The 12,857-nt window shown below is 42.8% G+C and overlaps 2 protein-coding genes across 4 annotated transcripts; one reads left to right on the top strand and one right to left on the bottom strand.

Moving 5' to 3' along the window:
• Window positions 1-2,094: 2,094 nt before the first annotated feature.
• On the bottom strand, window positions 2,095-8,946 carry LOC121698878 (intermediate filament protein ON3-like). Of its 2 annotated transcripts, XM_042081365.1 has the most exons (10): window positions 8,678-8,946; window positions 7,709-7,917; window positions 5,305-5,365; window positions 4,836-4,931; window positions 4,559-4,723; window positions 3,902-4,027; window positions 3,194-3,414; window positions 2,849-2,877; window positions 2,592-2,602; window positions 2,095-2,518 (listed from the first exon to the last, which is right to left on the bottom strand). In XM_042081365.1, the coding sequence occupies exons 1-9, from the start codon at window positions 8,924-8,926 to the stop codon at window positions 2,595-2,597; spliced, it is 1,164 nt and encodes a 387-aa protein (XP_041937299.1). In that variant the 5' UTR covers window positions 8,927-8,946; the 3' UTR covers window positions 2,095-2,518; window positions 2,592-2,594. The 2 variants fall into 2 exon arrangements, with proteins under 2 accessions (XP_041937299.1, XP_041937298.1); XM_042081364.1 differs by having other exon boundaries at window positions 2,095-2,602.
• Window positions 8,947-9,157: 211 nt separating this feature from the next.
• On the top strand, window positions 9,158-12,537 carry LOC121698877 (keratin, type I cytoskeletal 18-like). 2 transcript variants are annotated; one of them, XM_042081361.1, is made up of 8 exons: window positions 9,158-9,546; window positions 9,684-9,766; window positions 10,018-10,174; window positions 10,272-10,433; window positions 10,587-10,712; window positions 10,821-11,041; window positions 11,481-11,515; window positions 12,323-12,537. In XM_042081361.1, exons 1-8 carry the CDS (start codon window positions 9,208-9,210, stop codon window positions 12,451-12,453), a joined length of 1,254 nt encoding a protein of 417 aa, XP_041937295.1. In that variant the 5' UTR covers window positions 9,158-9,207; the 3' UTR covers window positions 12,454-12,537. The 2 variants fall into 2 exon arrangements, with proteins under 2 accessions (XP_041937295.1, XP_041937296.1); XM_042081362.1 differs by lacking the exon at window positions 11,481-11,515 and having other exon boundaries at window positions 12,323-12,434.
• Window positions 12,538-12,857: the final 320 nt, after the last annotated feature.

The raw sequence follows: 12,857 nt of genomic DNA on the forward strand, positions 1-12,857 counted from the left end.
ATATGGCATTTTTCGTCAGATTGCCTCAAGATCTTATGATAACCTTCACAAAAGGCTTTTGAACACATAGAATTTATTTTGACTACTTTCTTTGAATTTTGAGTGATTTATTCAACGTAGAAACATTTTTTTAGTTTACGGTCAAAAATGACCGCCATAGGAAATTAATGGGAAAGAGTATACATTTCATCCAGGAGATAACATATATCTCCTTACACACACTCCTACAACTTACCACCAATGTTCCCACACACATGCAGGCATGCACACACAGAAGCACACACACCCACACACACACACAAACAGACACACATACAGTACACACACATGTACACCCACTCACAGACACACGCACACACACACACACACACACACACACACACACACACACACACACACACACACACACACACTCAGTACATGTTGTCAGTTCATGTTTTCATGTTGCCACTTGTACGTGTGAACCACCAATGTCCACACAGGCATTCACGCACATACGTGAATAGGGGTGAACAGAAACACACCCACCCACAAACCCATAAAAAGACACACACACATGTACACCCACTCACACACACATAACACACTCACACACACAGTTCATGTTGTCATGTTGCCACTTGTGCATGTGAACCACCAATGTTCGCACACACAGGCATGCATGCACACACAGAAACACACACACCCCACACACACACAAACAGACACATACTGTACACACACATGTACACACACACACACACACACACACACACAGTTCATGTTGTCATGTTGCCACATGTGCAAGAAAAACCATCAATGTTTGCACACACATGCATTTTTCACACATGGAAACACTCACACCCACACACACAAACAGACACACACACACACACACACACACTCTCTCTCTCTTTCTCTCTCTCTCTCTCACACACACACACACACACACAGTTCATGTTGTCAGTTCATGTTGTCATGTTGGCACTGTGCATGTGAACCACAGTGTCCGCAGACATTCACGCACATACAGAAACACACACACCCACACACACAAACACACGTGATGTAGATGTTAATGTTCTAATAAGGGTCTGTTTACAATAATGTTCTATTAAATAATACTTTTTGTCATGGTATTGGTATTTAAGAGCAGTTAAAACTGTTTGGTCAAATTTGACCGCGAACAGTAAATTAAGGGGGGTAGCAACGAACAGTGTTTAAAAGTTAAGATATTTGAGTGACAGACAGACTTATGAAAATAGATTTCAGTAGGGCTTGGATGATGTTACAATTAACTATTGTATGTTCCTGTTCATGTTGTAAGCTAACAGGCATTATCCAGTCAGTTAAAAAAAAAAAAGACTGCAGTTGTTATTCGACTTTTATCTCAGAGGCTCTAAGAGGATTGGTTCTGCAGAGGCCAGAACTATGCTGAGATATGGCTGTTTACATTACACGCTGGGAGAGAATGTGCGTATGCCGTGTGTGTGTCGGGCTATACTAGGTCTATTGCGCACAAGAAGAATGCTGTAAGTCTAAGAAAGTGTTCCTCTGAAGACAGGAGAGGAAGACAGACCGATACAGGAAGAGGGTGATGAAGAAAGGGAACTGAGAAACAATGCAAATGTTAAGGAGAAGAGGAAAAGAAAAGAAAAAAAACCCTGGAGAGACGGTTGGAGGAGTAGCTGGACTGGACAGTATCCCGGCTCCTCTGCGGAGCATCATCCTCTGACTTCCTCTGACATTATCATTGTTTGGAGTCTAACCAGAAGCCTACTTTGGGCTCGCGAAAAACTGCACTCGGCACACGGTTGTTGCCCTTGCTCGACTGAGCTATAAACTTCAGTATCATCCCACATACACACAGAGATTTCCATGAGCTCCTCTATTGAGGTTTTTCAGCCCCCCCGAGTGAAAAATGTGGGTGGCTTCGATAAACACCATCAAACCAAAATATTGTGCCTCTCAGACATGCTGATCCTTAAGGGTTACTTTCAGCGATGGTGGTCTTAGGATTCAAAGAAAATAAGGCTCGAATGTACATGTACTGTATATAAAGAATATATATTTATGAACGAGACACACAAAGACAAACTGTGGCATCACTGCTTCTGGTTTAAGACAAAAGCAAATTTATTGTTTTAGACTGCAAACAGATCTGTTTCCAAAAACTGTAATAGTAATGGTAAGCAAAAACAGATGAGGCAGAGACATTCATGAAAGAAATCTTCATGATTTCATGACAGGGTCAGAATTGGGGGGAACGGGGAACAGACGCAAACCATCAATGCTCACATTTTTAGGGGTAAACTGCACACACTAACACACATTTGCAACAGCTCGTTCACAGATCAAATTGAGATGGACAATGATTCTTTTTTCCCCCCTCAATACGTGGATGGGGACTGGGACCGGGGTCTCGTCAATCAGTCAGTGAAACTTTCCGAGATCACCCGGCCGTCCTTCACCTCGATTTTGACGAGCAGGCTTTTCTTGGGCTCAGGCTTGTCGGTGGGCTGAGAGTGTTGCGTGTAGCCGTTTTCCAGAGGGAATCGTTCAGGGGTCAGGGCGTCTGCGTGAGCAAGGACGGGTGGGAATGTTTGGGTTTGTTTTTAGAAATCTGAGCAAGAAACGAAATTAGATTTAGGGGAAATACTGTGATTGGTTGCAAACAAATTTTGCTGTTATAAATTTGTCAGTAGTACAACATTGACCTAGATCAAATTTCAGATTGAATTTCAGTATATTATCAGATGTTAGTAGATATTTATTTTTTTTGACTGCAATATTCAAAGGGTTACATTAAACTGGTATTAATGTCTCATTCAAATATCTATACAAAAAATTGTTTAAGTGCACAACTCACCCAACTGTTCACGCCTAAATCCATTCATCCTACAAGGAGAAAAAAGTAAATGTGAAAAGAAAGCCCTGCTACAGTGCAATCATCATTGCTAGCCAGATTTGCCTTTACCCTTCTCTTTCAAAATCCTTACCCAAATGCTCAGAGATAACTGGCTAATGTCTAATGTCACTTTTAAGGTAAATTAAGTGCCTAGACAATTAATTAATACATTAATCGTTTTGTGACTTGTTAAATTCAGTTAAGAAACAAACTTAGTTGTTGACATATTATTGGTCAGTGAGATTTGATTTGAGATCATCGAGATCATCAATGAGATCTTTTTTCTTCCTTTCGCTCTGTCCGTACCTCATCTCCTCTCCTTCCAAGAGCTTCCTATAGGTGGCGATCTCGATGTCCAGCGCCAGCTTGACGTTCATGAGCTCCTGGTACTCTCGCACCTGGCGCGCCATCACCTGCTTGGCCTTGCGCAGGGCCCCCTCCAACTCCCCGATGTGGCCGCGTCCCTTGGCTATGCTCTCCTGGCTCCGGTCCTCACACTGGGTGATCTCTAACTCCAGGGCATCTTTCTGTCATAGAGAATGTGAAAGAGAAGTGGGAGGGGGGGTAGTATGGAGAGACTCTTTGATACCTGACCATTTTAGGATGTGCATCGAGACATGGACAGGTGGTAACATTGTGACAGAAGGACTGTGCTTTCCCAAAGGACCAGTGTTGAGTGTTGATACTCATGCATATTTGGTAATGGATATTGCATACATGAGATGACACTTTTAAGGTGTTGGATGTAGAAAGGCTGTAGGCAAGAGACATGGAAGCTTCATAGAGATGAAAGCAGAGGTGGAAAAGTCCAGCTTCCGAAAGTAAAACCTGTACTGGTTCTACCTGTGCACTTAACACAGGTGATCTCACCAATTAGCTGCTCTACCTGGCTGAGGAGGTGTGCTAATTAGAATCAGCTGGTTTGAGTGAACGGTTGGCACAGATTTGTGAAAGGACTTTCTGAAACTGAACTTTTCCACCTCTGGATGAATGTGTCCAGTGGAGCAGTCTTACCTTTTTCTTCAGTCCTTCGAGCTCATGCTTCAGCCGTTGGATCTGCCTCAGTAGGTCAGCAATCTCTTTCTTGACATCGCGCAGGTCATCCTCATACTTCCCAGCCGTTAGAACCAAAGTATCCATCTATTGAGAAAGAGAGAGAAAGAGGAAAGAGAGAGAGAGAGAGAGAGAGAGAGAGAGAGAGAGAAAGAGATTAATTATGCATCTAGAGTGGTACGATGACAAGGATCAAATGTCTACTTTGTTTATCCTTTAGAACAGTCTCACTAGATATTCTCACAGGCTCATTTACATTTATATCAAAGGTGTAATCAAATCAAAGCAAATTTCAGAAACATCTAGGCCTAGTCAAGCAGCTAGAAATAACACATACAAACAGTAAACTACCCTCCAATACTAGTGTATCTGCAATATATCTCAGTGTATTTGCCAGCTGGCCTGTGGCAGAGGAGGGCTTTGTCCCCGTGTGACCCCACACTGAGGCTGCGTCTCAAACCACATACTTCCGTTTTTACACTGCTAGTGTGCACTGAGCGCATACTTGCGTTGTGCCCACTTTTTAGTATTGTCCCATTATCTGCACTATATACTTAGACTTTTTGAAAAAATGTTGAAGTGTGCAAGTAGGCAGTCTGAGTTATAGCCTGAGCCCACCTTCTTCTGGTTCCACTGCTCCACATCCTCCCGACTACGGGCCGCTATGTCCTCATAATGTTTCCTCACGGAGGCTACAATCTCATCCAGGTCTAGGTCAGGGCCATTGTTGGCCTTCAGCCGGATCTTCTCTTTGACGATCATGGATTCCAGCTCTCTGATCTCCTGTGTAGTGTGGGAGACAAGGAATCGTGGTCAGGGAAAGGTGGGGGATGACAAGAACATCTTTTATTGGCTGAGGAATCTGTAACTGTTTGGCCTATTGGCTGAGACCAACCTCACTGTAAGCCCGTTTCAGGAAATCCAGTTCATTCATCAGCTCCTCGAGGTCCAGTTCAAGTTCGACTCTTTGTAGGTAGCCCTCATCCACGTCCTATCATGAAACAAATCAAACAATGAAACAAATCAAACAAACAAACATATCTTGTAATCACCTGACAATGTAATGCACAATCCACCGTTGTGCCCTTGAGCAAGGCACTTAAACCCTAGTTGCTTGGGAGATATTGGCCCAATATTTCGATAAAAGTCTGTTAAATGAATAAATGTAATGTAAATTTGAACTGATTTGACTAGATCATTTGAAAATGCCACCTATTACTATTTTCTTCTTTTTTTTTTTAGTTTTTACTTATTTTACTAAATGAGACTGACAAAGTCATAAAACACCATCACACTGTACAAGAATCCCCTGAACTGGCAGAACTCACAGCTCCCGAGACCGATCACACTCTTGCATCACCCACCTTCTTGTTGATCACAAAGTCGTTCTCTGCATCTATCTTCCTCTGCAGCTCTTCCTCAAACCTGCAGAGACAAATCCAGGGCCGATGTGTTACATTGGCCAGTGGACTCCGGCACCATGTGCATCGCCATAACCGAGATGCGACTCTGACTTATGACCAGGAAAGATCCTGAGCCTCCGCGACACAGAGGTGAGGAGGGGAAAAAAACGTCTTGCTGTGAGCAGAACCAGACAGAGCATCAGAGGGGACTCAAGCAGAATGGAAACATGTGGTAGATGGATGGCCAGAGAGAGTATATGGTTTATGGACCAGCCCCCAGGCAATGACTGAGCCTTGGAAAGGGGGGGGGGGGGCATGTGTATACACACACAGTGATTATGTAGTACATTCCATGTCTTTTCTGCTCCTTTGCTCGTCCCTTACATGGTGATCACGGGCAAGCATCTTTACGTAATGCCATCTGGATGGACACTAGAGGAAAATTCAGTGAGCCGCTCTCTAGGAAAACGTGTCATGCATTAATCGTTCAACTACATGCAACCATTGAACAGACTCCTCTGGCTGTAGGCCTACCACTATTTCTACAATAAGCGGAGCACTTTTAAATTCGTGTTATTGAAAAAGATAGATTTGGGACTGAGAGAAAATATAGGATGGCCTTGTGCTTAAAAGAGAAAAGGAGTTGGTGGACAATAGTCCCAATTTAATCAATTTGATCCACAGGAGTGTGCCTCTAATGGTTAAGTGTTGCAACAGGCTTCTAGTGGAACTGTGAAGAGCATACATTTTAAGGGTAACCTCCCGGCCTATGGGCCTAATGGGAAGGTTCCATTGTAACTGGGAAAGATGGGGTGGACCAAGAAGAGACAGAATAGGGAAGCAGGAAAAAACAAGTCTGTGGTGATGATGATGATGACAGTAAGTAACTAGATGTACCGCATAGCGGTACAAAATATGACCGCCGCTCAGTCCTGTACATCCGTTCCGCGAAAAGAAATCACACTTCAATTTGTCTCCATATTTTACTCCATCCCCCACTCTTGAAACTTTTGTGTATGCTTGTTTGGCATGCCTGAGTGTGTGTGTGCGGCTGCACAGAAAGTAGCCTACTGGTGCTGAAAAGGTGAATAGATTGTAGAATAGCCAAAGAAGATTGTCAATGCACAAATTAAGTAACAGTAGTCTGAAACGTTAATGTTATTGCACAAATTAAGTAACAGTAGTCTGAAACGAAATCTAACCAGTGGTGCAAATAACTGACATGTCCAAATGGGCCTTGATGAAATGCGTCGCTAGACTGTTCATACACATTTTAACGGGCCAAAGTTGAAGAGCTGTTGTCCATTATTGTTCGTGCAAATATAGGCTGATTCATGTTCCCTTGCATTGTGTAACTGAGGTCCATGGCTAGTCTGGCTTTCACCAGACCAAGCTCAATCTTTTAAGAAATCAAAAATAAATAGCGGGCAGATCTTCCAACAAAATTACGTCTCACTGCAACGATGCGCCATCTAGTGGACAAACGACTACTTATCGCCAATACTGGAAATGCAGCCATGATGATGATGATGATGAATATTTATTTTGGCTTTCTTTTAATCCTACTGAATTTGTAATTATGTATCAGCCGTTCTAATACCGATAGTATGTGGGTGCCTGTGTGTGTGTGCATGTGTATATGTGTGCACCGCCATCTACAGGCCAATGAGTGTACAGTCACTAAATGTACACATAACCTAATTTTTTTAGACTCCCCCATGGATGAAATTCTACGAAACTTGGCATACCCCCAGAGAATGCCAGGTCAATCATAAACATAAATTTGGTGCAGTTCTGAACATCTTAACTGAAGATAGGGGCGATTAAAGTAGAATAATATTGCATTTTCATTTTTTACTGGGGGGGTGCAAATCACAAATGAGTGATTATGGGCCAGGTTGATGTGGGCCCTTGAGACCAACATACCATAAAAGATTCTTCATCCTCAGTGCCACGGTTCAGGTAGTCATTTAGGAAAAACTGCTTTTTTTGCGGTTCGGGGCCCAGCAGGGGAGGGGGGGGGGGGGGGGGGGTGGGGGGGGGTGGCCCCCGGGGACGAAACGAAATTTTTCCGTAAAAGTCTAGTGGGGCTACATACCCACCAAATTTCATGTGCCCCGGTGGTTCGGTGTCCCGGGTATAGTTGACCAAAAATTCAGGAAGTAGATGACGAAAAAAAAAAAAAAAAACTTTGACAATCCCTATATGACCGCTTCGCTAGCTTCGCTAGCGGCGGTCATAATTATTCTGACTAAAATACTTAGTAGGCCTAAACTACTGAATTAAAAGAGTGATTAAAAACACCAGTGAACAAATACAATCAAATCAATAAAGCAATCAATCTAACAATGAAAACAAAGCTTACTTATTACGGGTCTGATCCACTTCATCCTGACTGCGGTCCAGCTCCGCCGCCAGCTTCTGCTGGTCCCGGTCCAAACTGTCGATCTGCCGGCGCAAGTTGGTGCTCAGCTCGGCTACGATGTCATCGATGTTGCCCTTGTATTGCTCTTGCTCCAGGAGAATCTTCAGTTTGGCCTCGAGCCTTTGGTTTTCCTGCTCAAGGTTGCGCACCTGTGGTAAAAGAATTTGAAGGTCAGTGGGCCATCTTTTCTGACCTCATGTGGACGAAATGAAAAACTGCACCTACAAAGTGGTGGTAAACTGGTGGAATGGAATCAGTTTCTGGAGGCGTTGCTTAGGAGTACTTCAAAGGCAATGCAATACAATTCAGTAGGCCAAATAGGCTACAATACACAACATTCAATGACATAGGCCTACAGAAATGCTTAAAATATGTCTTTCAGAAATTATTGTTGGTAAGGCGATACGTAACTATTACCAATTAAAACAATTTGCAATATAAAAAGTCTAAGAATGTGATGCCCAGGAGTTCAAAATCGACTTGAGCATAGTTAACGCCCTTGAACTGACGTGCAAAATGACAATGTGAAATTACAGGACCTGCACAATTTAGCATGTGCTTCACTATAAACACATTTGTTAGAAGATTGCATTATCAAACAACGAACCACAAAAGTAAACAATAAATCAGATGTTGAAACAAATTGAGGACTATCCTATAGGCCTATTATATTATATGTGTTTATTTATTAGATGCAAAAATAGCATTGGCGATAACCCCGTAGCTCATTCTTAACTGATATGTTAAACATTCTGATTACTATCTAGAAAATATTCGTCTTGATTAAAAGTTCGCAGACAAACTTGTGACTCGAAAATCAAGAGGAGCCTCTCTCATTTAAAATAAACGATACAAAATGCAGCCTCTAAATCACTTTGCACCATAATAATTAAACCGCAGCCTACTTACTTTGTCAATAAATGCAACGAACTTATCATTCAGTCCAACCATCTGATCTTTCTCATTTGTCTTGGCCTTCTGGTCAACGGGGTCCACCTTTGTGTCGATGGGGTTGAGCAGGTCCCTCTTGGCCGGCGTCATGCTGGGGTACCCTCTTGAGGGATTGTGTGACTGACTGCTGAAACCTCCGTTCTCTTTTACGCTGGTCATTTTTGCTATCTCTGACTGTTGATATGAGTGATCCGGGCAGACTGGCATGCAAGGTAGCGAGGTGAAGAACCTCGCCTGCTTATTAAGGTGAAGCACACGCCTCCCCTAATGAATTATGCATAACTTGGAAAATACCAGGAAAAGCGAATGCTGGTGAAACTACAGGTTCTCCCGGTCAGCTGGAAGAAACCTATAATTCAGTCTAGCTGTTAGACGCCCCGGATGGGTGGGTGGGTATAAGTAGGATTCTAGCATCGACACCTCACTACATACCTGAGCAGGTAACTACTATAGAAGTGTCACCTCCATCCTCTATCAATCAGATCGCGATGTCTCGTAGGCCTACAAGCTCCGCAAGTATGTTCGGTGGGGCTGGGGGAAGGGACTCCCGTGCGTCCGTGTCCACTCTGCAGGGTCTCCGGAGCGCTTTGCGCCCCGACTCCCAGAAGAGAGATGGCGACAGCATCGCCTCGGCCCAGCCTGATGACAAGCGGACCATGAAGGGCCTGAACGACCGGCTGTCTGGTTACCTGGGTCGGGTTCGCAAACTGGAGAAGTCCAACACGGAGCTGGAGGACAAAATCAAAGAGATTTTGAAGAGGAGAGGAAAGATGACCGATCGTGACTGGGAGGAGATTGAGAAACCCCTGGTTGAGCTCAGGAAGCAGGTACATTTTTCCACGTTTAAACAGCAATACAAGTCATTTGTAATCCTCTCAACATAGGAATATGCTACATAATAATAATAATAATAATAATAATAATAGCCTAATAATAATAATAATAATAACAATGTTCCCTGTAGGTTCGTCAAAAGACCATGGAGAATGCTCGTCTTATTCTGCAGATTGACAACAGCAAACTGGCCAACGAAGACTTCAAAAACAAGTAAATTATACTTCGATTTATGGTCCACCTAGAACAATCTTGTTCAACAAATGTGAAATTACATGCAATAAGCCTGAAGTTTCAAACCCATAATGTCATGGTCACAAGATGGCGCAATAAATTCTGCAACACGTCAATATGGGAAAAGCAATTTCAGTATCCTTTAGCCTATTAAATCGAAACATGCATATATCATAAAAAAGTATATTATTTTGACGAGTATACTATTGCTGACCCATATCACTTTACAGATTGGAGACCGAGGTGGTGGCGCGTCAGAATGTGGATACGGACGTTGCCGACCTGCGCAAGGTCATCGATGACACTCAACTGTCCAAGATGCAATTGGAAAGTCAGATTGAGGCCGTAAGAGAGGAGCTGGCTTATCTCAAGAAGGATCACCTTGATGTAAGTTAGCCCCTGACATATATTACGTTATGACTTACTACCTACATTTTTTATCGTTGGCTTTGAACTGCAAATGTCTTCTCAATCACCACCATAGGATGTGATGTCGCTGCGTCTGAAGGTAAAGGATTCTGATGTCACTGTGGAGGTGGACTCCCCTGAGTCCAACCTGGCCAGCACCCTCAACAAAATTCGCGCTCAGTATGAGAAGGTCGCTGATAAGAACCGTGAGGACACTGAGACCTGGTATAGTAAGAGGGTAAGCCTACCAATTGTCACCACACACATTTTGTTTTGAATAATTTGAATTTTCAAAAAAAAAAACTAATAAAGACTTAAATTTAAAACACTTTAAGTACTTACAACATGTTCTAATACATTTTCTCTCTACCTCTCTCTCTCTCTCTCTCAGTTTGATAATATCAAGATTGAAGTGGCTAAAAATACAGAGTCGATCCAGTCCAGCAAAAATGAGCTAACTGATCTACGTCGCCAGAAACAGTCCCTAGAGATTGATGTGCAGGCTATAAGTCAAATGGTAGGCTATGCTGTGCTGCATCCCCCACCCCACCCCACCCCACCCCCCAGCAGCACCCCTGCACGCGCGCACGCACACACACTCATATCTCTCTATCTTGCACTGCAGATTCTCTCTCTGGAGGAGAACCTGCGGGATACGGAGGGCCGCTATGGCCATGAGCTAGGCCGCCTCAACCGCGTGCTGCAGCAGCTGGAGTGGGAACTGAGCCAGGTGCGGACCCAGGTGGAGCGGCAGGCCAACGATTACCAGGCCCTGTTCAACGTCAAGATGAAGCTGGAGGCTGAGATCGAGAGTTACCGTAAACTGCTGCATGGCATCGATAGCACGTGAGGATGCAACCCCCTCCCACAAACACACACACACACACACACACACACACACACACACACACACACACACACACACACACACCACTAATAACACTTGAGTCCTGATTTCAATGATTTGTTGCAATTACATTCAGGGCAATAACATTCAAGGCATTTTTAATGGTGTCATGTTGTGGTTCTCAAAAATGTGCTGCAATTACATTCAGGTCTTTGATAGACTTTGAGTTAGAGTTAGACTTTGAGTACTTCAGGACTTTGATAGACTTTGAGTTAGAGAATAGAGTTATAGACTTTGACATGACAAAGTGGCGCACTCTCTGAAATCTGTGACCGGCTACAATATGTCCATGTTTATGTTTGTGCTTTTGAGCCCTTCATTTTTTGATACTGAAAGAACCTTGTCCATGCATTTGTTTGTCATGTTCTCTCCACACAGCGGCGATTTCACCTTAGAACATGCCTTAAAGAGTGGTAAGTTGGTCAAGGCCTGGTCCTAAGCCAGTAGGCTCTGAGCGGGGGACAGGGTTTCCAGTATTGCATGCTGAGTTTTACAAACCAGGGCATACAGTAGATATGCAAACTTACAGGTAGCATGAAGAGCACACAAGATAACTTGCTTGGCTTGTTATATCCCAGCAGTAGCAGTCTAGAGATGAAGGATATTATGATCAAAAATCCTTGATTATGGACCGCTCTGCTTCAACTATTTCTGTTATGTCTGACTAAGTGCTACATCATTGTTTGAGAATCCAGACCCATGTAGCCTCAGCTACCAATGCTGTGGAGTAGAGTATCCTAATAGCAGTCTGCATCTTTGTTTGTCCACCTTGTCCTGCATGTGCATGCCTCCCACACCTGTTCAGATGTAACCAATGACTGCTTAATCGTTTAATTTTACAGTCATTGGACCATTTGATCACTTTGTCTGGTCTAACCATACCTGTCTGGGAATGTTTTTGTAATTCATTGTTTCCATCAGTTAACTTCTCTTCCTTAATGTAAATAAATGCATGCATAAAATATGGTCCAAATCAAAGGATTGATGTTGGCTTACAACAACTTTAAAAAATAACATATGTTTTCCATATTTGGGAGAATGTGTGAATGTGATGCATTTCTCTGCAAGACACGTTGAGTGCTCTGAGTGGGAAATTACTGATGTACAAGTTCAGTTAATTTACCATTCACTATTTGATGTTACAAAAAGTCACTATGAATCTTTTATTTATCTGTCTGGGATGACAATGGTTGGGATCTGTTTCCCCTTTAAATCCATAGAACCCCCACAGAAGGAGCCTGCTAAGAAGAGCAAGGGAAAAGAAGTGGCCCCGAAGGAAAAACAAGACAAAGCTCAGCCTGATGACAAGGCTAATAAGCCTGATGGCCCTGCCCAGAGTCCAGCAAAATAAAACAAACAACAACAAATAAACAATAACACAAATGTGTTTTTTTTTTATTTGTCAACAAATAAAGGCATATGATTTGACCTGCAACGCAAATGTGGTTGGTCTTTTATTTCTGTTAATGATTTCATCTTTATGCTTTGGATAAATCGCATAATAATGCATGTTGAAAAAAACAACTAAATCAATCAACAATATCAAATCAATATAACAACAACAATAATAATCCTACTAAAAATAATTTTAACCGCTACCATCATATCATCATGAGAGACAATAATTGTTGAGAGACCAGTAGCTACTGAACTGGGAAATGTTTTCTCCAATGACAGAGGGATAGAGTACAAACCCCACGTGATTTGTTTTGTAAACTAAGGTCTCACACACTCTTTCCTGACCTTTTCATCTCT

Source organism: Alosa sapidissima, chromosome 23, assembly GCF_018492685.1.
Source record: "Alosa sapidissima isolate fAloSap1 chromosome 23, fAloSap1.pri, whole genome shotgun sequence".
Lineage (NCBI taxonomy): Eukaryota > Metazoa > Chordata > Actinopteri > Clupeiformes > Clupeidae > Alosa > Alosa sapidissima.